Raw genomic sequence first — 26,688 nt, 5'->3', positions numbered from 1 at the left:
CTATGGGTGGCAAAAGAAATGCTGTAGCCCATAGAGATCTCCTGGAACCCCAATACCCTGGGTACCTCAGTACCATATACTAGGGAATTATATGGGTGTACCAGTATGCCAATGTGAATTGGTAAATTTAGTCACTTGCCTGTTAGTGACAAATTTGGAAAGCAGAGAGAGCATAACCACTGAGGTTCTGGTTAGCAGAGCCTCAGTGAGACAGTTAGGCATCACACAGGGAGCACATACATATAAGCCACAAACTTATGAGCACTGGGGTCCTGGCTAGCAGGGTCCCAGTGACACATAACAAACATACTGACAACATAGGGTTTTCACTATGAGCACGGGGCCCTGGCTAGCAGGATCCCAGTGAGACAGTGAAAACACCCTGACATATACTCACAAACAGGCCAAAAGTGGGGGTAACAAGGCTAGAAAGAGGCTCCTTTCTCACACAACCCCGCCCCCCAAACGAAGGACAATAAGGCTAACCTGGCCAGTTGAGTCTTTATTGTCTAAGTGGTGATAAGTGGAGAGTAGCTCTGCAATAGACTGGTTACTCCGTTTATCATCCACTATATGGTTACTTCCCTGTGGGGATGTAAACCACCCTGTTTGAAGTTTTTTAGCTAACCAACAATGTGAAGATATATTTTCAGAGTTCCTATCAGTAAGTTGTAGTTTAGAACAGTGGGAATTGTCCACTGGACCTATTTCTAGTAATGTGAATGCCAGACAGGGATGCTGTGTCAGTAAAGCCATAGCTGGGCAAAAACGTTGTCCATATGGCGGTAAGAGAGAACAGGGATGCTGTTTCTCTTTAGTTGGAGCAGGGCAGGGATGCTGTCCTATGAGCTCCACACTAGGGCAGGGCTGGTGTCCTAAGTGTTGTGAGGCAGTGCAGGGTTTCTGCACTAAAGTTTCTCTGGGAGGGTTGGAGGGATGCTCCATGTTAACTAAAATGGTGCCCTTTTTCTCACCAATATTAGTTATCCCACAGAGAGGCACTTCCACCTCAGGGAGTACAGCTGTGTTAGCTGATGAATCCCTTGGTACAGGTGCCACCCAAGGAGAGGTTTCTCCCACCACAGGAATGGTATCCTGAATGGCAGGGTGGTTAGGGGATACTGTGATACCCTTTTTACCTGTTATTGGAGAAGGATCCTGAGTTTTCAGGCCTTTTTCTCTCCTTTGCTTTTTCATTTCAGCTGAAATGAGAGGAAGGAATTTCTCAGGGATACCCAGCATGGCTGCATGGGTATAAAACTCTACCTCAGCCCAACCTGAGGTCTCTAGGTCATTACCTAAGAGACAGTCTACAGGTAAGCTAGGTGATACTACCACCTGCTTAGGGCCAGTAACTCCACCCCAACTAAGCTGAACTATAGCTAAGGGAAGGAACTTAGTGGAGTTATGGACATCAATAATCTTGTACTGTTGTCCAATGATGTGTTGTTCAGGAGGCACTAGGTTTTCAGTCACCAAAGTGATACTGGCACCTGTGTCCCTGTAGGCCTGGGCCTCAACACCATTTATTGAAACTGTCTGCCTGCACTTATCCATTGTAAGGGGACAAGCAGCCAGTGTGGCAAGGCCAATGCCACTAGGTGTAACAGAAACTGTCTTGGGACTAACTACCCCCGTTTCTATGATGGACCCATAAGTGAACCCAACTACACCCTTGCTTTGACTGTTGCCAGCAGTCCCACCACTATTACCACTACTGCTAGGGGCACTAGAGTTTGATGTATTAGTAGTGGTTGGCTCAGGGGGTTTACCTGGACAGGACTTATCCCCTTGCCAATGGCCTTTATTTTTACACACATAGCACCAAGGCTTTTTAATGTGTGTATGTTGTGAAGAAGAGGAATCATTTGATTTATCCCCACCCCCTGAAGAGTGTTTTGGATTTGAAGAAGGATCTTTGGTTTTACCCTTATCCCCATGCTTATCCTGAGATTTCTCACCATCTTTCTTCTTGCCATCCTTGTCACCCCCTGTATGAACTTTTCTGTTCACTCTTGTTCTGACCCATTTGTCTGCCTTCTTTCCCAATTCTTGGGGAGAGGTCAGATCTGAGTCCACTAGATATTGGTGTAACAAGTCAGACACACAGTTATTCAGAATATGCTCTCTCAGAATAAGATTATACAAGCTTTCATAGTCAGAAACTTTACTGCCATGTAACTAACCTTCCAAGGCCTTCACTGAACAGTCAACAAAGTCTATCCAGTATTGTGAGGACTCTTTTCTGGTGTCTCTGAACTTAATCCTGTATTGCTCAGTGGTTAAGCCAAATCCATCCAAGAGTGCATCCTTCAAAACTGCAAAATTGTTAGCATCACTTTCTCAAACAGTAAGGAGCCTATCACTGCCCTTTCCAGTGAAAGATAGCCACAATATAGCAGCCCACTGCCTTTGAGGGACCCCCTATACCATACAGGCCCTCTCAAGAGCAGCAAACCATTTGTTGATGTCATCCCCCTCCTTGTAAGGGGGGACTATCTTGTGCAGATTCCTGGAATCATGCTCTCTAACATGATTACTATCAAGAATACTGCTTGTGCTGCCACCATGGGGTCCTAACCCCAATCTCTGTCTCTCCTTCTCCAGGTCTAAGGATTCCCTATCTAAGGCCAGCTGTTACTGTTTAAGCTTCAGTCTGGTCTCTTCAACTCTCAACTTTTTGAGTTCCCTTTCTAACATATTGTCTTCAGGGTGGGTGGGTTGGGAATGCTTGGACACAGAAGATAAATTGGAAACAACAGAGGGAAACCTGTCCCTAGCTGAGGGAACCCTAGCAACTTGGCCTCTATGAACAAAGACTTTCCTACTGTGATGGGAACCTCCATTACTACCAACATTGCTATGTGTTCTGCTAGGGGGCAGATTTGGAACAGAACCCTCCCCACCTTCCTCAAGGAGATCCCCTGAGTCAGAATGGGAGCCTTCTATTAACCTCTCATTTGAAGTGCCTCCTAGGGACTCATCATTCACAATAAGCATGTTATATAGAAACTCTTTTGTAGGGTTCTTTCCTATCACTAAACCTCTATCTAAGCAGAGACTCCTTAGGCTCTTGCAATTTAAATTGTCATAAGTAGTATTGACCATTTTAAGAGCAGACTCTACATCAGACATGATAGCAAAAGGTTTAGAGACAGTGAGAAGGAAGAAACAGTTTCAGAACGTTTGAAAGAACAAAGAAAAAAACGTTTTCTAACTTTTTAGAAACTTTTAGAAGTTTTAGAATACTTTTCAGCACTTCGTAGAAAGTGTAAGAGGAGAAAAGCAAAACTTTTTGGTTAGGTGTACATACACTAAACTTGTTTTGTATATTATTCTCTTATGAAAAGTACATAATGACAAAGTGATAAGTAGTTGCAAGTACTTATCCCACCGCTGCACAACCAATGTAGGAGGCTGGCCTGCCTTGTAGGGGGTACCAGAGGTACTTACACCTTGTGCCAGGTCCAGGTATCCCTTATTAGTGTAGAAGAGGTGTTTCTAGCAGCTTAGGCTGATAGAAGGTAGCTATGGCAAAGCAGCTAAGGCTGAACTAGGAGACATGTAAAGCTTTACTATACCACTGGTGTCATATGCACAATATCGTAAGAAAACACAATACACAGAAGTACTAAAAATAAAGGTACTTTATTTTTATGACAATATGCCAAAAGTATCTCAGTGAGTACCCTCAGTATGAGGATAAGATATTTACACAAGATATATGTACACAAACCAAAATTCTGCAGGTAATAGCAAGAAAAGTAATGCAAACAGTGTAAAGTTACAATAGATTGCAATAGGAGCACATAGGTAGAGGGGCAACACAAACCATATACTCCAAAAGTGGAATGCGAACCACGAATGGACCCCAAACCTATGTGAGGTTGTAGAGGGTCGCTGGGACTGTAAGAAACAGTGAGGGTTAGAAAAATAGCCCTCCCCAAGACCCTGAAAGGTAGGTGTAAAGTGCATCTATTACCCCCAGAGAGCACAGAAGTCGTGATAGGGGGATTCTGCAGGAAGAACAAACATCAGCAATGCAACAACAGTGGATTTCCGGACCTGAGTACCTGTAAGACAAGGGGACCAAGTTCAATAGTCGCGACAGTGTCGAGAGTGGGCAGGAGCCCAGGAAATGCCAGCTGAGGGTGCAATGAAGCTGCCACTGGATGGAAGAAGCTTGGAGTTCTGCAAGAAAGAAGAGGACTAGGAACTTTCCCTTTGGAGGATGGATGTCCCACGTCGTGATGAAGCTTGCAGAGGTGTTCCCACGCAGAAAGACTGCAAACAAGCCTTGCTAGCTGCAAGGGTCGCAGGAAAGGTTTTTGGGTGCTGCTGTGGCCCAGGAGGGACCAGGATGTCGCCACTTGGAAGAGGAGACAGAGGGGATGCCCAGCAACTCAGGGAGCCCTCAAAGAAGCAGGCAGCACCCGCAGAAGTACCTGAACAGGCAGTTGGAAGAAGAGTGAACTGGAGTCCATGCGAAGTCACAAAAGGGAGTCCCACGACGCCGGAGGACAACTCAGAAGGTTGTGCATTGCAGGTTAGAGTGTCGGGGACCCAGGTTTGGCTGTGCACGCAGGAAATCCTGGAAGAGTGCACAGGAGCCGGAGCAGCTTCAAATCACGCGGTACCCAGCAATGCAGTCTAGCGTGGGGAGGCAAGGACTTACCTCCACTAAACTTGGACTGAAGAGTCACTGGACTGTGGGAGTCACTTGGACAGAGTTGCTGAGTTCCAGAGACCACGCTCGTCGTGCTGAGAGGGGACCCAGAGGACCAGTGATGCAGTCTTTTGGTGCCTGCGGTTGCAGGGGGAAGATTCCGTCGACCCACAGGAGATTTCTTCAGAGCTCCTGGTGCAGAGAGGAGGCAGGCTACCCCTAGAGCATGCACCACCTGGAAACAGTCGAGAAAGCCGGCAGGTTGAAGCGATACAAGGTTGCTAGTAGCCATCTTGCTACTTTGTTGCGGTTTTGCAGGCGTCCTGAGCAGTCAGCGGTCGATCCTTTGGCAGAAGGTGAAGAGGGAGATGCAGAGGAACTCTGATGAGCTCTTGCATTCGTTATCTGGTGAGATCCCCAAAGCAGAGACCCTAAATAGCCAGAAAAGGATGTTTGGCTACCTAAGAAGGAGGATTGGCTACCAAGAGAGGTAAGAGCCTATCAGAAGGAGCCTCTGACGACACCTGCTGGCACTGGCCACTCAGAGCAGTCCAGTGTGCCACAGATACCTCTGTTTCCAAGATGGCAGAGGTCTGGGACACACTGGAGGAGCTCTGGGCACCTCCCCTGGGAGGTGCAGGTCAGGGGAGTGGTCACTCCCCTTTCCTTTGTCCAGTTTCACGCCAGAGCAGGGCTGGGGGATCCCTGAACCGGTGTAGACTGGCTTATGCAGAGATGGGCACCATCTGTGCCCATCAAAGCATTTCCAGAGGCTGGGGGAGGTTACTCCTCCCCAGCCTTCACACCTATTTCCAAAGGGAGAGGTTGTTACACCCTCTCTCAGAGGAAATCCTTTGTTCTGCCTTCCTGGGCCAGGGCTGCCTGGACCCCAGGAGGGCAGAAACCTGTCTGAGGGATTGGCAGCAGCAGCAGCTGCAGTGGAGACCCCGGAAAGGCATTTTGGCAGTACCCGGGTTCTGTGCTAGAGACCCGGGGGATCATGGAATTGTCCCCCCAATGCCAGGATGGCATTGGGGTGACAATTCCATGATCTTAGACATGTTACATGGCCATGTTCGGAGTTACCATTGTGACGCTGTACATAGGTAGTGACCTATGTACAGTGCACACGTGTAATGGTGTCCCCGCACTCACAAAGTCCGGGGAATTTGCCCTGAACGATGTGGGGGCACCTTGGCTAGTGCCAGGGTGCCCACACACTAAGTAACTTTGCACCCAACCTTCACCAGGTGAAGGTTAGACATATAGGTGACTTATAAGTTACTTAAGTGCAGTGGTAAATGGCTGTGAAATAACGTGGACGTTATTTCACTCAGGCTGCACTGGCAGGCCTGTGTAAGAATTGCCAGAGCTCCCTATGGGTGGCAAAAGAAATGCTGTAGCCCATAGGGATCTCCTGGAACCCCAATACCCTGGGTACCTCAGTACCACATACTAGGGAATTATATGGGTGTACCAGTATGCCAATGTGAATTGGTAAATTTAGTCACTAGCCTGTTAGTGACAAATATGGAAAGCAGAGAGAGCATAACCACTGAGGTTCTGGTTAGCAGAGCCTCAGTGAGACAGTTAGGCATCACACAGGGAACACATACATATAGGCCACAAACTTATGAGCACTGGGGTCCTGGCTAGCAGGGTCCCAGTGACACATAACAAATATACAGACAACATAGGGTTTTCACTATGAGCACTGGGCCCTGGCTAGCAGGATCCCAGTGAGACAGTGAAAACACCCTGACATATACTCACAAACAGGCCAAAAGTGGGGGTAACAAGGCTAGAAAGAGGCTACTTTCTCACAGCAACTCACCTCATCGCTCGCCAAATCACTCCCTCCAACGACACCAACATAGCAGCACGCAATCTCAAAGCATGGATCACCAAATGCGCGGACACTCTAACCCCTCTCCGGCTGACATCGGCCAAACACGTACCTAAGAAAGGCAGCTGGTTCACCACCGAAGTCCAAGAATCAAAGCATACCCACAGATGTTTGGAGAAAAAATGGAGCAACAGCCAAACCAGCAAAGACCTCGCCTCATTCAGAGCCGTAACCGCCGCCCACCGACGAAAAATCAAGAACGCAAGGAAGTACACACTTCAGGAGCACACCAACTCCTCTGAACACAACTCTATTGAACTCTTCTCAGTCATCAACAAGTTCACAGATCCCCCCTCCGAAGCCACCATCATCCCCCGTCACAGCACCTCTGTGACAAACTCACCTTCTTTTTCCACCACAAGATCCAGGACATCTACAACAGCTTCCTTCCGGAAAATCCTGGCACCGGAACCTGTGACCAACCCACCCCCCAGAACCCACCCAGAACATCCACAGCTGGTCCACGCTCACCACAGAGGAAACAGTCAACATCATGAACAGCACCCACTCCGGAGCCCCCTCAGACCCCTTCCCACACTACATAGATATCTGAGCTAGTGCATCCATCGCCCTGAGCTCCGTAACACAATCAACTGTTCCATCAACATGGGCACATTCCCTGAGGACTGGAACCATGCTGAAATATGCCCTCTCCTGAAGAAACCTTCAGATGACCCATCAGAACTAAAGAATTTCCAGCCCATCTTGTTTCTACCCTATCTCACCAAAGTACTGGAGAAAGCAATCAACGCACAACTACAGAATTTAATTGAGGCCAACTACTCCCTGGACAGCTCCCAGTCCTGCTTCTGCAGCAACCACAGCACGGAGACAGTTCTCCTGGCAGCCACCGACAGCATCCGATTACTCCTAGACCACAGCCAGACCTCAGCATTCATACTCCTCGACCTCTCAACAGCATTTGACACGGTCTCCCACAGCACTCTGCTCACCAGGCTCCACAACATGGGAATCCGTGGCAGAGCCCTGGAATGGATCCACTCCTTCCTCTCCGGGAGGACACAGAGGGTCAGACTTCCGCCCTACACTTCCAGACCCACAAGAGTCAACTGCCGAGTCCCCCAAAGATCCTCTCTGAGACCCACACTGTTCAGCGTATACATGGCCCCTCTTGCTGCCATCGTTAGAAGCCATGGTATGAACATCGTGTCAGATGCCGATGACACACAACTCATCATTTCCCTCACCGAAGACCCGGACATGGCCAAAAAGAACATCCACTCAGGAATGGAAGCCTTTGCCACTTGGATGAGAGAAAGCTGCCTCAAGCTCAACTCCAACAAGACTAAGCTCATCATCTTCGGAAACGCCACCTCAGCTTGGGACGACTCCTGGACCGTCCCTCGCATCTGCAAAACCACTGCTGGAGGACGAACTTCCACCTACACTGCAGCAAAGAGATGGAACGACCTCCCCCTGCACCTCAGACAAATGGTGTTCTACTGTGGGGAACAAGCTGCCTCCGGCTGGGGAAAGACATATGTTTTGCTCTCTTTTTCATTCTAAGCTAAACCAGATACCATACCAAAGAGGTGAAACCGCAGGGCAACAGTTCCTGCCTCTTCATCTCAAATTTTCACCTTGACGTCAATGTTTTCATGCTCGAATCTGGCAACAAAAACAATCTCTTCCCATCAATTTGTAACTCCTGTTTTAAAATGAATGCTTTCTTCATAATCACATCCCGAGGTTCAAGGTTCACAAACCCACAATGTTGGTCCCACAACTTTTACTACCCTTCTGTTAAGAACTGGGCTCAGCGAAGATCTGTTGAGTAGCTTTCTTCATCACCTGAGGAAAAGGTGACTATTCCACATATCCACTATCTCACCTTGCACAGAAAAGTATATGTGAAAGGTGTCAAGTGTCTCCTTAAGATAGTCACAGGTGATAAAACCCACAAACTTGAAAAAACTCTTTGGTAATGTGTAGCTCTTGATTGAAGATAATGATCCAACTGAAGAATAACAGCAAGGCAGCAAACTCCCCCTGACACCAAAAAGGAGAAAAGAGCCAAACTAAACCCCAAACAAAGAACTTTAGATGCACTCTAGAAATACTAGGAGTACAAAACGGAAGACACAATCAGAAGCAAGGAGTGAGAAACACAATGTAAAATATAGAAAAAAAAAGTGCTGCGACGCATCTGGAACTTGGAAATGGCCTGTTATATATGATGCTAACAGGAACTGACCTTAAAGGCTGAACTCAGAGTCATCTTGGTTCAGGAATCTCTGTTACATTGATTGGGCAATCCACCAACTTGGATAGAGCTAGTTTATAAGGCTTAGCCGCAGCCTCTTTCTGGAGTCCATGGCATGCACCAGGTAGTCAAAGATGAAGCCCATGATTGGCATCCTTTGGCCAATGTGGCTTTCCATTACTTCGCTGCTGCTCTGTATATCTAGTGCTCCAATTAGCTTGCACAACATGCTTCCAGTCGACTGTCTGCAAGGACATACCAGAAATGCTCATACAATGTGGAGGCCCTGCAGTGAACAAAGTGAGGCTCTTGCATACATTGTGCACATCAACCTGACCCAATCCTCTTTCTTGGGCTTGCATTAAGCATCTAGTGAGTTTCTGATTTGAGTCTCTGCACAGTTATGACACCTGAAAGGACATTTCCTGGTGGGAAACCTTTAGGCCTTTTCTAATCGGGGTCTCTCCTCAGTGTCCAGAGAGAGTTGCTATATAAAAAATTCCTCCATCACTTTTAGGGGGGCCATATATAGTGGGACTACCAGAAAGCTTAACACACTGATGAACAGCATTCACCATATCTTTTCCTGGGACTCCACTGTGCTATCAAACAATAGCAAGCACCAGAAATCCTGCTTTAGAAGTCGTCTTGAGTACTCATTTCCTCCTTCCTAAGGCCAACTTGTCACTTCCTTTACCAATGTCACCAGCTAATTCTTCCAGATGGGATTTCACCATGACTGATAATTTTTCCAAGGCATACGTTTTTTAAAAACTGTATCCTGGTCTGCATTGAAGCCTTTCTGCCCGCTCCAAGTGTAGGTAGGCTGGGTGGTACGAATTCTGAAGACTCCCACCGTTCCTGGAACTGTACCTGACAGAAAATGTATAATTTTAATCAAAGTGTACGGTCTGCAGACTATTCTGTGTAAGAAAACATAGTGGTATCCATGTAAGTCACATCACTGAGGACATGCGTGGGTATCTAGCTTTCATAACTGTCTCGGATTAATAGCAATCTCTCTGGGTGGCGCCTGAACCCAGACCCAAATATAGCAGTTATCCACATAACCATAACAGGTCAATTTTCATGGCGAAAATCTGATGTCTCCATGTTGCTTTTGTGGAGTCATTTTTGTTGTGGGCAATAGGCCGAGCCAAACACACAAGTGAAGCATTGTTTTTTATGGGGATAAGAGTAAGAGCGCTGGGCAGGAAGAGCTTTAAGGATGTCCACAGACTCTGGAACTTTCCCTTACAAAAATGTGAGGAATATTTGTGATTTTAGCAAACGTTTGAAGTTTGCAGGGCCATAAGAGTAGGACAACTTAGTTGGATCCAGTAAAACAACACCAACCTGGATTTGCTTCCATCTATAGGTTTGACAAATGCCCAGGACTAGTGGGATTCCCTGGTTGCCAACTGACCCAGAGCCTGACAAGTGTGGCCATTCAACACCTGTCTGCTGGCTCATCTGACAAAAGTATGCCTAAAACAATCATATTTCTTCTGACTTGCCTTGGAGATAGGGATGCTCCAGGCACAGGGAGGGGCAGAATGAGTATTGGTGCATTAGGAGTGGGGTTGCAGCCTGATGTGAATATGAGTCAGATGCCCCCAGGAGAAAATTGGGGGTATATGGTAATCATCTGCCATGAGGGAAAGGGCAGAAAAAATTGGGGCTTTTATGGATGGGGTGCAGGTCGGATGCGGGTCTGGCTCCACCTCTTCTTTTTTTAAATAATATCCCAGTGTCTTGTGGGCTTTTTTGCAACCCGGGTGGGCATATTGGGGGAGGGGGGTATATTGATGGTAATAATGAAATTGAAATGACCATTTTTAGGTCAGCTAAGATCCTTGGTTTTAAAAAAACATTAAAAATCCATATGTACACAAAGGGTCTTTTAGTGAGCCATCTTCATCCACTGGTTTCTTCAGCTGTCCTTCAGCTGTCATGCCGTCTATCACAGCATTCAGGAAGTCACAAGAGGTCAGCCCACTTTAGCCATTGGCTCCCCTAATTGCAAGTGACCCTATTTTCCTGTGCAGATTTGCTTAAAAAGAAGTCCCCTTCACTACCGGAAACTCTTGGGTCAAAATGCCTTTTAATTTAAAAAAGCATACAATTTTCTTTGCCATTTTACTTTAAAAAATATATATATATATTTAATGAGGATCCATCAGCTCACGAGGCATTGCCACTGGGCCCTAGTATAACTAATATCAAAGCTCCTAATCAAAAATGGAAAAACAGCCCTGGCAAAAATGCTCAAACCAGCCACTCTCCTTTGTCTACACGCGGAATATCTCTCTTTCCATCCATTCATTCGCTGCTCTTCTCTCCTCTTTCTTCTCCCTTTCTGTTCAGATCCCCTCTACCTTCCCCCTCTTTTTCTCTCGCTTGAAGCCTTCCTGTGCCTGCTACATTAACCCCAGAGAGCAGGGGAAAGTCATAGAGGCACCAAAACCAGTCCCCAAGAGCCCCAGCACACCGAGGAATTGCTCAGTAGAATAAAAAGCCTGTCCAGCAATTGATAGTGACTGTATTCTTGCAAGTTCTCTCTCAAGTCTAAAGCAGCTACGTTCACTGTCCTCAAGACTACTTTCACTTTTTTTTTATTTAAACCTGTCTCGCATTGGCTACTCCTGGTGCGCTTCGGCTGCCCCTCGCTTCTGTTTCTTTGTTCATTTCACGAACGCTGATTGATAGCCAGGCTCCTGCACCCAGGGTGTGCACTTCTCTCACTTTTTGTTTGTTGGTGAACACTGGAAAATTGAGGCTGTCCTATGTCTACTTGCTGGGTGTTTCAAGTCAATCACTGGTCAGGAGAGTTAAGTTGCTGTTTTGACTACAAGTAATGTCTCTATCTGTTTTAGGGACTGATGTAAATCGTGTCACTCTTTACAATATTTGTTGAGTGCAATAATTTTAAATTCATAGTCTCTCCATGTACCATTCCAAATGTATCCATAAAATGATTTGTCCATTTGCATCTTGAAAGTTTCATGTTCCTTGATATAAGACAGCAGTGTACTACCACACAAAACGTATCCCATTTCCTTTACAGCTCTAACTGCTAAGCACAGATTCAGGCCCTCATTGTGAGTTTGGCGGGCAGCGGAGGTTGCCCACCAAACTCTTTAGGACAGAAAACCGCCATTCCGGTTTTCCCCCCGCTGGCCCTATTATGAGTTTCCTGCTGGGCCAGCGGGTGGAAACAGCGTTTCCGCCCGCTGGCACAGCAGCAAACAGGCTACAACATTGATGCCAGCTCGTAATCTAATCTGCTGCAATGTTGCAGTGCGGCAGGTGCGATAGCACCCGTCACGCTTTTCACTGCCTATAATTCAGGCAATGAAAAGCGCGACTGGGCTGTCCACGGGGGCCCTGGCACCCCGTCTCTGCCAGCCTTTGCTTGCAGTGCTGCCCTGGCAGATTAAGACCGCCGGCACTACGAGGCGGTCAGACCGTGGTAGCTCTGCTATGGTCAAAATGTGGAGGCCGGACCGCTGCTTTGGCGGCGGTCCAACCGCCACCATGAGTCTGGCGGTCCCTGGACCTCCAGACTCATAATAAGGACCTCAGTCCTTTAAAATCCACAAAAGCCAAATATGCGAGGAGGGCTGTTCTTCCCTATTTCAAAAAGCTTGATTGGGAATTGAAGTCTGGGAAAGAATATTCAAAAGCTGCAACATTTCTTTTCTTTTGCTTTTCAAAGTGTGGATTCATTGCTTTTCTCTGGAATATAAGAGGTTTTGTAAATTTCATGATACAGTCAATTTCCTGGAGTTGTCTTTTTAGTGCAGTGTTTTATATTTTCACTCGAGGTGAGAAATGTATATCTTGAAAGGTGTGCTGTAGTGGTCACTAACAGCCCAGTGTGCCTCAGCAGAAGCTCTAAAAATGAAAGTTAGCATACAGCAGTAGAACACTATGTGTAGGTGGTGCCTGATACCTACTGCTCCAGCTTCACTTAACAGGCCCCTCTTCTTCTAGAGGGCCTCACAAGACTGCCATCCCGCACTACTCCCTTTCTCCCCTATTTATGCACCTGCTTTCCTTTGTTGTCCACTATTCACAAATGTTGACTTCACTCACCTCTTCCTTATTTCCCTTTCTCCCTCACCTGCTTGCACCTTTTCTCAAACTCATTACACCCCGCTCCCATCCTTTGGCCCATTTCCCTCTCCTTTCTCTTCTCTGTCCCTTCCTTTCTCAAATGTTGCTCCTCCTTTCTTTCTGCTTGGCTCATTTTACAATAATCCCTTTCTCCGGTGTTTTCCTTCATTTACCCTCCCTTTTGCTCCCTTTACTACCACTTGTAACCACTTCTCTCCTTTCTTTTTTCAGCTTTTCTCCTCTCCTCCACTTAACTTTCTGTCCACTTTTTCCACCCGTCTTTTTCTTCAGTAACCCTGTACTGACTTTTGCTCATCTATTCATCTACAATTCTGCTCCATCAGTTGTCTTCCCTTTTTTTCTGACTTGTTTTCTTTCTGACCTTCTCTTCTGCCTTGACAGTCTCTCCACAACCCTCTGCTCATCCCTTCCCTTTTCAGCTTCTCTCCTCTGTTATCACCATTCCCTTTCCCCTTGTGCTCACCCTCCTCTCTTCTCACGTTCTCTTCTGTGTGGGGGTGCGCCTTGTTTTCTCCCACTTCATGTTCCACACCATCCACCACATTCACCAGCAGCGGCTGCCTCAAATCACAAGGGGAAGCGTGTGGGTGAAAGGGGGAGAAAATAAAAAAATAAAATAAACTTACCTTCACAGACACCACAGCCTCGTCTTTCTTTGGTCGATGTGGTGTACCAGCATTCACTGGGACACCAGCACAGGCTCCCCAGCAATCCTTGTGCTGCTTTCATGCTAAACTTAGCATGAAAGCTGCACCAGGATTGGTCTGAGCGGCTCGGACTGCCACTCAGACAAAGCCCTGGGTCTGTGCAGTTTCACTAGCCATAGCCAGGCTGGAGAAATCTAAGTGCGCATGTATGTTTGGCTAATGTGAGATGGCCGGCCAAACACACATGTGCACTTAGGAGCACACTCTCTCCCCCTCCCACCTCGTATGGCTCAGCCCCACCCTTCCCTACACTGCTGGCTGATCCAGCAGCAGAAAAATAAAACAATGGTCAACTATCCTTTTGTTTTTCTGCTGCTGGCTCAGACAGGGGGGCGACGCTCGTTTGCCATAACGAAGGAGCCGCCTCTTCACGACAGCTGCTGAGGCTGAGCTGAGAACACCGTAGATGCATACCAGAAAGTGAAAAGACTTGTAGGTCCTGAGGAGGGGTGTACGAAATGTATGTAATTTGTTTTCGCATAATTACACAAAACGTAAGACAAATTACACACAGTAAGTAGTGTAATTATGCAAAACTCAAATATGGTTTGTAAGCACTGAAAAAAGTGCAAAAACCACAACTGCCAGATGCATTCTTATCTTTTGCGTTGTTCCCGTGCTCACATGCTACAGTTTTTACCATGAACGCTTTGTAATGATATGGCGCAATGGCATTATTTCAGGAATTTGGCATAATACTCATAAAATGAAATCCTCAAAATTATGTACACCAGTATAGTGGACATTTTGCCCTGGCCTAGCCAGGAACTTACTCTTCTTTGTTAACAACCCTTTGGCTCCTTCAGTGCCCATGCTGACACCTTGGAGCTGAATGAAGAGCACATGAACACTGCATCTTGTGGTGGAAAATATTGCTGCTGAGTGGGAACTAAGTAGCACATGCTTAAGATCCCCTTTTTGCTATGGTTCAATTGGTGCTCCTTTTGAACCTTTTAGTATGGTTGGATTTCTGCTGTGAAATTATGACAATCACTTATCTGTACTAGTTTATTGTGTTTCCACATATTTTCTTTAACCATGCTCAGATGTAGCACTGACTTCATTATCCAAACCTCTTTTTATAAATGGGAAATTAGCCACATGAAGTTTCACCCTGCAATGGTATTAGGAAACACTGCTTTCGAAACTTTCGATGAGTATACAAAGAATGTACCTTGGAATGCTGTGTGTTTCAAATAGTAATGCCACATGTTAACTGGACTAGTGACTAAAAATGCATGGCATGGCCTTTCGATTTTTGATTTTGAACACAAGCAATATTTGGCCATACACACATAGCTGGGATTTGTTTAGTGGCTCATGACATGGTAAACCACCGAGTGTTAAACCAGTCAAGAGGACATGTGCACCATGTATGAAGCTGGCTCTGTACATGCTATATCAAAATGAGATATAGGGGGTCATTCTGACCCTGGCGGTAATTACCGCCATGGCGGAGGTTGGCGGTAGCACCGCCAACAGGCTGGCGGTGCTCCGCCGGGCATTCTGACCGCGGCGGTACAGCCGCAGCCAGAAGCGGAAAGCCGGCGGTGTACCGCCGACTTTCTGCTGCCCATGGGAATCCGCCATGGCGGCGCAGCTTGCCATGGGGATTCTGACAGCCCATACCGCCATCCTGTTCCTGGCGGTTCACCATGGGGTGTTGTGGGGCCCCTAGGGGCCCCTGCAGTGCCCGTGCCAATGGCATGGGCACTGCAGGGGCCCCCGTAACAGGGCCCCACAAAGAATTTCAGTGTCTGCTTTACAACTGCACCCGTCGCACCTTCCCACTCCGCCGGCTCCATTCTGAGCCGGCTTCCTCGTGGGAAGGGTGTTTCCCGCTGGGCTGGCGGGCGGACTTTCGACGGTCGCCCGCCAGCCCAGTGGGAAAGCCAGAATGACCGCCGCGGTCTTTTGACCGCGGAGCGGTCTTTCGGCGGGAACCGCGGCGACCGCCGTCCGCCGCGGTCAGAATCACCCCCATAGTGTGCACAGAGTCCAGGGGTTCCACAGAGACTAAAAGAAGATAATACTACTGCTCTCTTGTGTGGCAGTGTGGCCAAGCAGTTAGGCTTATCAGAGGGTAGTGCAAAGCATTTGTTGTAACACACAGACAATAGAAGAAGCACACACTTAATGACTTCCTCCAGACCCATGGTTTTTATACAGCACAAATATATTTTCTTAATTTATTTCTGGAAACACAAGATTCAAGTTGCAGGTAAGTACTTTCATAGATTCGTATTTCACACATTTATTAATAGTACTTTGTTTGAAATTGATAAGTTACACAGTTTTTTAAATTTTGGCAATTATCTGTTTTAAAAGTTGACACTGTGCAATTTTCAGTGCCGGGGGGAAGAAAAGTTAGTAGGATTTACAGGTAAGTACTTGACTTACAGTTCCAGTCTCTGGGGGTTAGGAAGTCCACAGGTTGGGGTTCAAGTTAACCCCAAACACCCACCACCAGCAACACAGGGCCAGCCAGGTGCAGAGGTCGAAGTTGAGGCAAATTTAACATGGGCTCCTGGGGAGACTAGGGGCACTCGGAATCGGGTGTACCTGCAGGTAAGTACCCGTGACTTCGGAGGGAAGACCTGGGAGGTTTAGAGGAGCACTGGGGAGGCCACACGTAGGCACCAAAAATACACCCTCAGCGGCACTGGGGCAGCTGGGTGCAGGGTGCAAACAAGGTGTGGGGTTTCCAATAATTCTCTATGAGGGGATCCTGGGGGTCACTCAGCTGCTGCAGGCGAGGTGCAGGGGGTTGACTCAGGCAAACCACAGGCTGGACAGGGAGGAAATTAGCTGCACCGGAGGTCGGGTTCTCCAAGGCCTGGGGGCTGCGGGTGCAGTTGTCTTTTAGGTGTCGGATACCTTCGTCCGGAGCTTTCACAGTCAGGGGGGTCCTCAGGATTCCCTCTGCAGACGTCATTGTGGGGGGGTGGAGAGGTCAACCCAGGGTGAGGACTTTCTCACAATGGCCTGGGGACCCTCTCTAGTTGGTTGGACCACCTAGACACGGGCCGTGGGCATTGGGTGCCTAGTGGTCAGGACTCAAGCATTCGGAGTGGTGCTGGGTCCCTGGGTGTTGTTTCTTCTTGGACAGGGCCGCTGTCCACTGAAGTTCTTGGTCCTTTTGGGCGCAGGGCAGTTGTCTGGAGGTTGGCAGAGGTCGCTGGTCCCGCTGGATGCATTGCTGTTCTTGTGCAGGTTCTTTGAAGCAGGAGACAGGCCAGTAGGGCTGGGGCTAAGTCATTTGTCGTCTTTCTTCTTCTCTGCTGGGGGTTCAGCTAAGCAGTCCTTCGTCTTTCTTGTCAGGTTGCCAGGAATCTGGTGAGCTAAGTTCAGGGGACCTCAAATCCTAGATTTAGGGGCATTACAAGGGACAGAGGGCAGTAGCCAATGGCTACTGTCCCTTAGGGTGACTACACCCTTCTTGTGTCCACTCCCTTTGGGGAAGGGGGCACAAACCTAACCCTATTGGTCCCTGTCCTCCAAACCAAGATAGAGGTTTCTACAGGGAGGGGGTCAGCTCAGCTCTGGACACTTTAGGGGTGGTCCTAGATGGTGTGGTCACTCCTCCCTGTTTTCCCTAATTTTCCAGCTGGACTTGCCACCAAAAGTGGGGCTTTGTCCTGGGGGGGGCGGGCAACTCCACTAGCTGGAGTGCCTTGGGGCACTGTTACCCGAGGCTTGACCTTTGAGGCTCACCGCCACATGTTACAGTTCCTGCAGGGGAAGGTGTGAAGCGCCTCCACCCAGGACAGGCTTTGTTTCTGACCACAGAGAGCACTAAGTATCTCACCCCATGTGGTAAGAAACTTGTTTGAAAGTGGCAGGCTGGCACAGACCGGTCAGTCCTGCACTAGCAGTTTGGCTAACATACAGGGGGCATCTCTAAGATGCCCTCTGGGTGAATTTTTCAATAAATCCCACACTGGCATCAGTGTGGGTTTATTGTGCTGAGAAGTTTGATACCAAATGTCTCAGTATTCAGTGAAGCCATTATGGAGCTGTGGAGTTCATAATGACAAACTCCCAGACCATATATTCAATATGGCTACACTACACATACAATGCCTAAGAATGGACTTAGACACTGTAGAGGCATATTACTATGCCCTCACATGTGGTAAAGTGCACCCTGCCTTAGGGCTGTAATGCCTGCTAGAAGGGAGTCTTACCTATGCCACAGGCAGTGTTTTTTGGGCATGGCACCCTGAGAGGGGTGTCATATCGACTTTGCCTTTTTCCCCCACCAGCACACACAAGCTCCAAAGGCAGTGTACATATGCTTGGTGAGGGCCCCCCCCAGGGTGGCAAAATATATGCTGCAGCCTTTGAGGACCTTCCCTGGCCACAGGGCCCTTGGTACCATGGGTACCTTTTATAGGGGACTTTACTGTGTGCCATAGGTGTGCCAGTTGTAGAAAGAAAGGTCCAGATTTTGGGAAAGAACATTGGTGCTGGGGCCTGGTTAGCAATCAAGGTTGGCATCAACATCAGGCAAAAAGTGGGGGTTAATCATGCCAACTGTGGCACTTTCCTACACACCACCAATCTCTGCGTCCTACATATCCAAACAATGTTAGTGGATTTTTATGCTAGAGTAACCTAGCAGCCCCGGGCTACCCACCAGCCTTGAGATGATCGAAATAGGGGAAGCATGTGGCGTTGAAGTAGGAAATGGTGCAAGAATTGGATATAAATTATTTTCCTCTTGCACCTAAAGTAATAGCGGGCCCAGCCAGGTCACTCCCTTCAACAGCTCATGCCCCCAGAAATCCCGTCCATTAACCAGTCTTGTTCACAAACAGATCACACAGCTTGGAAGAAAGCATAAAGACCAGATATTTAGACTCCTGTCCTATGTACCTCTGTAGCTATGTATCACCACTAACCTCTAGCCTTTGGTATCTTACTAGCAAAATGTACTGTTTTTTGTTACATCGAGCCCGCTCTTTGTTCCCTCACCTTGATGTTCGTTGTAGGAATGTTCATGACTGGGCGTGGATTGTAGTCAGGGCCAGAGAACTATGTGACATTATCTGGTAGGGCTCAGGAAATAATGTGGCAAGAAAATACACATAATGCAGCTTAATGTAGAATTAATGTCTATGACATTATTTATAATTATTAATAATGAATAATATTATTATTTATAATGATATCATATTTAATAATGTATTACAATTATTTATATTATATTTATATATAGTATATTTAGAAATATATTAACATTATTATTTATAATTATTAATATTAATTATCAAACCTTATTAATAATTGTCTGTGACGGTATTATTTTGCTATTTTATCATTGTTTCAGCAAATACTTCACTCATTTACGAACCGAATACAGCAATATTGAACTGAAAGGTTAACCTGCCCAAGAGGCCACCACAATGTAACATCTCATGGCGGTTTCTTAACAACCTTTAAACCGCTGGAGAATGAAAGAACATGTTTTTGTTGAAATCTGCAAAATATGAAGCTAATTGTGGATCCTGTGCCCAGTGCAGCAAGTCCATCCATTGTTATCCATTTAGGCCATTGGCTTTTAGAGTATCAGCAAATTAATATACAAACAAGTATTGCCAGAGCCTACAGGTCTGGCTTTTGCCAGCCTTTCAGTTATTCTCTGTGTTTATCTGAACATAGTATGTAACCCGGATGATGTGTGATTTTGATGGTGATTCTGTTGTTTTGCACAGGGAATACGTTCACTATCAGGATCTTGAATCATCAAAAATGCTGTGTGTTTTACTTTAATACATGGTAAATGTCTCCAGAAAAGTTCCATGCTGAATCTTTCTTGTAGACATCTCAGTGGGGAGCTTCTCCATAGAGCCGACACCCACCACACATCCTGCAGCTTCGATGATTCCCCAGATGATGAGGGAAGAGCTAGATCTTGCTAATAGTTTCTGGAATCGGTTATGTGCAGCCTAGTTCTCAAAATGCTTGTGAGCCTTTCAGTGATATGTTGCAGCTTTTCATATGCTGGCACATTTTTTAGATGGATGCATTCTGTGAAAAATAACTTTCCGGCGCATTTTTTGAACCATTTTGAGTAAATTTGGTAACGCAGGAACTGCTCATTTACATTATCATCCAGCCATCTAGCAATTCACCAACTCATTAACTACTATTAATGCATTTAGTAACTAAATTCTAGCTATCCGTGTACTCAATCATCAATTCAAGCATTTTCTCATATTCCAGTTCCCCCACTCATTCAAGGCAACACACAACCTTCCATTCAATAGAGGGACACTTTCAGTTGCGAAATGTAGGAAGTTGGCTCTGTAAAGTGAGATATAGTGTGCACAGAGTCCAAGGGTTCCCCTTAGAGGTTGATAGTGGCAAAATTGGACAATACTAATGCTCTATTTTGTGGTAGTGTGGTCGAGCAGTAGACTTATCAGAGGGTAGTGTTAAGCATTTGTTGTACGCACACAGGCAATAAATGAGAACACACACTCAAAGACTTAGCTCCAGGCCAATATGTTTTGATATAGAAAAATATTATTTTCTTAATTTATTTTAGAACCGCAAGATTCAGAATTCAAGTAAGTACATAAATTGCAAGATACTTGGCATAGGTAAATATGGAACTTTGAATTAAAACATTAAAAATGGACACAGTGCAAAAATCAACAGTTCCTGGGGGAGGTAAGTAATGGTTAGTTTTTCAGCTAAGTAAAGCACTTACAAGTTCAGTCTCCGAGGCATAGGCAGCCCACTGTTGGGGGTTCAAGTTAACCCCAAACAGCCAGCACCAGCAACACAGGGCCGGTCAGGTGGAGAGGTCAAAGTAGGGCCCAAATAGCATAGGCTCCTGTGAAGACCAGGGGTGCTCCAGTTCCATGCTGCTAGCAGGTAAGTACCTGTGTCCTTGGGGAGCAGATCAGGGGGGTTTTGTAGGCACTGAGGGTGTCACAAACAGGCACACAAAATACACCCTCAGCGGCACAGGGGCAGCCGGCTGCAGTGTGTGAAGTAGGTGTCGGGTTTTAGGTAGAAATCAATGGAGAGACCCGGGGGTCACTCTAGCGATGCAGGCAGGGCACAGGGGGGCTTCTCGGGCCAGCCACTCACTGGGCAAGGATGAGGGCAGCCTGCTGGTCACTCCTGCACTGGTAGTTGGTTTCTCTCGGGCCTGGGGGCTGCGGGTGCAGGGCTTCTTCCAGGCGTCGGGTTCCTTTGTTATAGGATAGTCGCGGTCAGGGGGAGCCTCTGGATTTTCTCTGCAGGCGTCGCTGTGGGGGTGCATGGAGGTCATCTCTGGGTGTCCATGTTGTTGGAGTTGCCTCGGGGTCCTCTCTGCAGTGTTGGTTCTTCTGGACACGAGCCGGGGGCATCGGGTGCAGAGTGTTGGGGACTCATGCTTCCGGAGTGAGGCTGGAGTCCCTTTAAAGTTGGTTTCTTTGTTGCTGTTTGGACAGAGCCGCTGTCCACGGGATTCGCTTGGTCCTTTAGGTGCAGGGCAGTCCTCTGAGACTTCAGAGGCTGCTGGTCCCGCTGGATGTGTCGCTGTGCAGGTTCTTTGAGTCTGGAGATAGGCTGGTAGGGCTAGGGCCAAGTCAGTTGTCGTCTCCGTCGTCTCTGTGGGGCTTTCAGGCCAGCAGTCCTTCTTGTTGTAGGTCGTCAGGAATCTGGTTTCCTGGGTTCAGGGTTGCCCCTAAATACTCAAGTTATTGAAGTTTAGGTCTGTGTTTGACAAACTCCCAGACCATATACTCTTTATGGCTACCCTCCACTTACAATGTTTAAGAATTGGCTTAGACACTGTAGGGGCATAGTGCTCATGCAACTATGCCCCCCCCTGTGGTATAGTGCACCCTGCCTTAGGGTTGTAAGACCTGCTAGAGGGGTGAGTTATCCATGCCACAGGCAGTGGCTTGTGGGAATGGCACTCTGAGGGGAGTGCCATGTCGACTTAGTCTATTTCTCCCCACCAGCACACACAAGCTGTGCGGCAGTGTGCATGTGCTGAGTGACGGGTCCCCAGGGTGGCATAATACATGCTGGAGCCCTTAGAGACCTTCCCTGGCCACAGGGCCCTTGGTACCAGGGGTACTATTTACAGGGGACTTATCTGTGTGCCAGGGCTGTGCCAATTGTGGAGACAAAGGTACAGTTTAGGGAAAGAACACTGGTGCTGGGGCCTGGTTTTCAGGGTCCCAGCACACTTTCAATCATAACTAGCATCAGCAAAAGGCAAAAAGTTAGGGGGTTACCATGCCAACAGAGGCATTTTCCTATACGAAACAACCAGACCGATTGGCTATTGTCAATGTGTGTAATTTAGCATCTTGATTTCTTTTCTGCATTCAAAGGTCCGTTTTACTTTAGGAAACCAACCAAAGGCATACACATATTGTTTGCATACCAAGCTGCTGCGATTGTATTTATGAACATGATTCATTACAAGTATCTTTGAGTCTGGTGAAGGAAGAAATGGACATTGACAAATCCCATTGTTCTGGCTTATGACTAAAACTCCTTAATTGATTGGTGCGTTCAGGCACTTATTCATTTATCATGCACCCACTCCTTTACTCTCTATGCCATGCATTCATTCATTTACCCATAGAGTCATTTTTAAATTCATGCACAACCCCATCCCCAACAGCACACATACACCATTAATGAAGTGGCACTTTCAGCCCTACACCAGACCAATTTTCTTTGCCAATGCTTGCTTTCTAAAGTAAGTTCCGCATATTTTATGAGCAGAGTTGTTGCTACTCATGCAACAGACTACATGGGGTTTAGAAAGGAAACCAATTGCTAGAAAAAACAGTGTTGCTTGGATAGACAAGTAACAAGCTAGACAAAGGGAGCAATGCGTATGGAGGTGGAAGATGGGCCAGAGTAGAGAGACTGGAGTGGGAGGCGCCATGGAATGGTAAGGCAGGCTGGGTGAGAGAGACATCAGAGGAGAGTGGACGCTGGGTAGGGGAACAGACAACAGCAGAAGAAAACACTGAGTAAACACACAAGGGGAGGATAGAAGGAGGCAGCAGGAGACAGCAGAGGAAAATGGTGGTGGTAGGGAGCAGATAGAAGACACATGGAGGAGTGGTAGTGAGCAACCAATGCACTCCCATTGTATGCAAGAAGTAAAATGCTGAAGAAAAATGGGTCAGTGGAAGAAGGATACACCCAGCCAAATAAAAACAAAATGGCCTGGAGGCAGGACAAACACAAGAATAGGTAGGAAAAGCATCAAATAAAAAGCAGGGATTTGAAATGGACAATAATCCATCCAATTATCAGCAAGGGGAGGACCCAAAGCACACTTGAAGGCGCATATTTACAAAGACTGCACTGGTGCAAAGTCACACAAACTGAAACAGAGCAAAATAAAGTCTGGCAAGGTACTTACTTTCTAGCGCACAAGGTATGTTGTGCTGGAAAGGTGCCCTTTTCTTGCAGCAAATTGCATTTTGTGCTGATTTGCACCACTCTGCATCAAGAATGCATTATATGGGTGATATTTTGGTGGATCAGTGCAAACACCCATAGTTTTTGATGTAAAGCGCAACCTACTCAGATAATCAGACCAGGCTTTATGTAAAAAATACCATCTCCCTGATGCACATGCAAAATTGGAGTAATCTTTTAATTTCATTTTAATTTTTATGTAATTTCTATAATTAGTCTACACACTGTATGTGGAGCGTTGGACAGTACACATCCAATGTGTGAAATTTTATAGAATAGGATTTTGTACTGGATGGGTATTCTTTCAGTACAAAACCTATGCACAAACATATCACAAACACACTTTTGCACCATCATGCAAAGGTTGTGTGTGGCACTTGCACGGCTTCTTGTGTGCCAGCACGGGGGAAGACATTAGCAGCAGGCCATTTTTGGTAAAGATGCCTCTGTGCTGTTTTCTCCTCCTTGCTCAATGTAGCACACAGCAGTGGCTGGCATGTAGGCATGGTGGGGGGAGTGGAATGTGGGTTGGTGCATGCATGCAAGGTAAGTGGTGTGTGTAAATAAAACTAAAAAACACATACCTTGCTTGCTGTATGACGTCGACGTTCTCCTTGCTCCTCTCCCCTCCGGCTCCAGTAAAGTCCCCTAAGCTATCCTGGCGATTCTCTCATGCTGGTGACCAGCACGATAGAGGCGCCAGGATTGGAGGGAGCAGCCTCTCTCAGTGCTCTCAAGAGCACTGGAGCCCTGTGCGTTCTCTAACCTAGCTGTCTAAAGACAGCTAGGTTAGAGAAGTTTAAAATATGCATGTGTGGCTGGCAGTCACAACACAGCATTGCTGTCACTCAGCAGCAGTGTCCCTGCCCTGTCCTGACACTCGGTTCAGGACAGGAGGATGGAAAATAAAATGGTAATAAATTAACTTTATTACCATTATTTTTTCATCCCTGGGGGCCATTTTAGGCAGGAGGGTGATGCTCCTCCGTCCTAATGGAGGAGCCACTCCTTTTACAACAGCTGTTTGGTTGCTGCACTGCATTTTGCCAAAAGGTAGTAAATCTACCCCAAGTGTGTGTGAAAGTGTTTTTCACAATGCAATCTGTATATAGCAAGACTGCAAAAATAGAGTAGATATCAAAAGGAATGCAAAAGCTACAAAGGTGGATGCCAGTGACCGAGTTTAAAGAAAGTTCCCCAGTATGGTGATGTGATGTTCCCATCCTCCTAAGGAAGGTATTGAAAGTGGTGAGTACAATGGTTGGTAAGTACTGACTCGCCAATGAGCTGTGATGGGCAGAGGAACAGTAGGAGTGCTGAATTAGAAAAAGGGAGGAGAGTAGTCTCAAAATGAAAGGAGAAAAGAGTGCATAAGAAGGGCACAAATATGATTGCTCGCTTGTAAATTTAAAAAGAGCGTATGATATCTTCCTACCCTATCTTAGGACCCTTTAATATAGCCCCCCCCCGGTACTATAGAATGTTTCTATGTAATAGAAGAATGCAGTTTAGAAAGACACAGATGAACCTGCCTTTGAAGATTCTGGTACTTTCAGAGGTTCCTACTTCAACTGAACACAAGAACGTTAATCGATTATTTTACATGTAAGGTAGAAAAGTCTTATTGAAGTTCAATATTTTCTAATTGTCAGTTTGCTTGGATGGAGACGGTGAATTTATAAAAAATAATAGTGTGGGCAGCAGACCTGCCAACTCATGGAGTGCCGCTGTGTGTTATACGCTATCAGCTCCTTTTACACGGTCACCGATGAAGAGTCAATCTTACACAGTGGGAGGGAAAACAGCTGGAAATCAGTGCACAACAGTGGGTTTCCAGCCCTTTTTTTGGGATCTGAACAGCCGGTATCCATAAAGCACCTCATTACATCAGTGGCTGCAGCCTCAGAAAGCTTTTATTAGTTTATTTTTTTTATTTTTGTGGGTTTTCTTTTGGATGAGGGGGGAGGCGAGGGGGAGGGGACATAGGTGCCTCTTAAAGAAGTAGTTCCCAGCATTTGGCCCTCCCCATCATCACACCTTGAAACACTTTTTGGGTTGAGCATAGCAGCGCGCAAGTGCTGCTTTTCCGAAATGTTGGTATGTATTTGGGCTTTTAACCACGCTCACTGCACGCCCATCACTATCACTCGTTCATGGGCTTGCCTATCAAAAATCCTTTGTTGGTAAATGCTTTACATTTGTCTCTCCTTGGGGCAGTTTTGTTACTGCCTTGGTTACTGCCTTGGCCATCGCCCTGTTACATGGATAACAGGATCGATGGCCAAGGCACTTTTGTGGATATCTTTGACTGCGAGTGAACTTCTTTTTCCTTTTGTGCCTCTCCTTTGTGCTCATGCTCTTGGTGGCGGTGGCGCTTTGAATCGGCTTGCTTATGTCAACTGTTTTACTTTTTATTTTCAGTTTGTGTGGCAAGAAAAGTCCAGTTAGGAATTTACAATGCTAATAGCTCTAACTCAAGCAAACGCGAGTCCCATTGCATTGCAAATGCTTGTTTAAGTTGGCAGGTCTGAAGCAGTGAGGCTAGTCCGCTGTCATCCCTGTACCGTATTTTGAAATCTCTATGGTCTACCTTAGTAGGACCACTCTTTACTGAGACATGGCCTTGATCTACAGTGACGGCCGATGCTGGTGGCGCCTAGGCATCACATTAGACTTTCTATTGGGAATTCAACTTTTCCTTTTCGAAATGTCTCCTGATGCTGTATATTTTGTTTTTGATAGAACATTAATCGCAAAGCAGTCTAGCTTTTTATTGCAGATTGTACAAGCACCACGCGAGAGCGGACCATAACCCATGTTTGCACTTTTTCTTTTTCAGCTGTGGTTGTCCTTTCCTTTGTCATTTGCTGGCTGCCTTTCCATATTGGCAGGATCCTGTTCAGCAACACAGACAATTGGAGAATGTTCTACATTTCGCAGTACTTTAATATCGTCGCAACTGCACTCTTCTACCTAAGTGCTTGCATAAATCCAATCCTTTACAATCTCATCTCCAAAAAATACAGAACTGCTGCCTACAAGCTGCTGCGGTCAACTACAACAGGGGAAAGGACCTTCACAGTCACCAGAGAGGACACGGGCGCCTACACAGAGACCAGTGCCAGCATGCAACATGATTACGTAACCCAAATTTAAGACTGCACCAGCATATTTCTGAATGCACTTTTGAGGTTATCATGTTTTCACATAAGGGCAGTTCAATGTTTAAATGCTTAATCTGGTCTATGTTTGTACCTATGCTATATTTGAATAACTTTTTTGTTTTAGGAAATATACATGCGCTATATGAAAATAAACATATTTAAGCACATCTGGGCAAGGAGGCACAAGACTAATTAATCGAAAAATATTCTAAATGTAATATCTTGATTAATAAGGATTCTTAACAATTTACATATCCTTTCATTTTAGATACCTACCATACGTGTCTCACAACCTCATCGCTTTCCGAGGGTTAAATGGTTGTGCAAGGATATATATATATATATATATATATATATATATATATATATATATATATATATATATATATATATATAGTACCTGTATAGCACAGACTTTCACCCTG

At 46.4% G+C, this 26,688-nt stretch overlaps 1 protein-coding gene across 2 annotated transcripts in view; it reads left to right on the top strand.

The window, feature by feature from the left end:
- MLNR (motilin receptor) overlaps positions 1 to 26,430 on the top strand; it is a 57,629-nt gene extending 31,199 nt beyond the window's left edge. Inside the window, exon 2 of one of the 2 annotated variants that reach the window (XR_011194774.1) lies at positions 25,939 to 26,062. Coding sequence is in view for 1 of the 2 variants with exons in the window: in XM_069203184.1 (XP_069059285.1) it covers positions 25,939 to 26,255 (317 nt within the window). In the remaining variant the exon portion in view is untranslated. Of the gene's footprint in view, positions 1 to 25,938 lie in introns of both variants that reach the window. The other variant, XM_069203184.1, reaches the window with a different exon arrangement.
- The last annotated feature ends 258 nt before the right edge of the window (positions 26,431 to 26,688 follow it).

The sequence above is a fragment of the Pleurodeles waltl genome, chromosome 8 (genome assembly GCF_031143425.1).
Source record: "Pleurodeles waltl isolate 20211129_DDA chromosome 8, aPleWal1.hap1.20221129, whole genome shotgun sequence".
NCBI classification, from domain to species: Eukaryota; Metazoa; Chordata; class Amphibia; order Caudata; family Salamandridae; genus Pleurodeles; species Pleurodeles waltl.
This window is presented reverse-complemented; position numbering and strand designations above follow the sequence as displayed.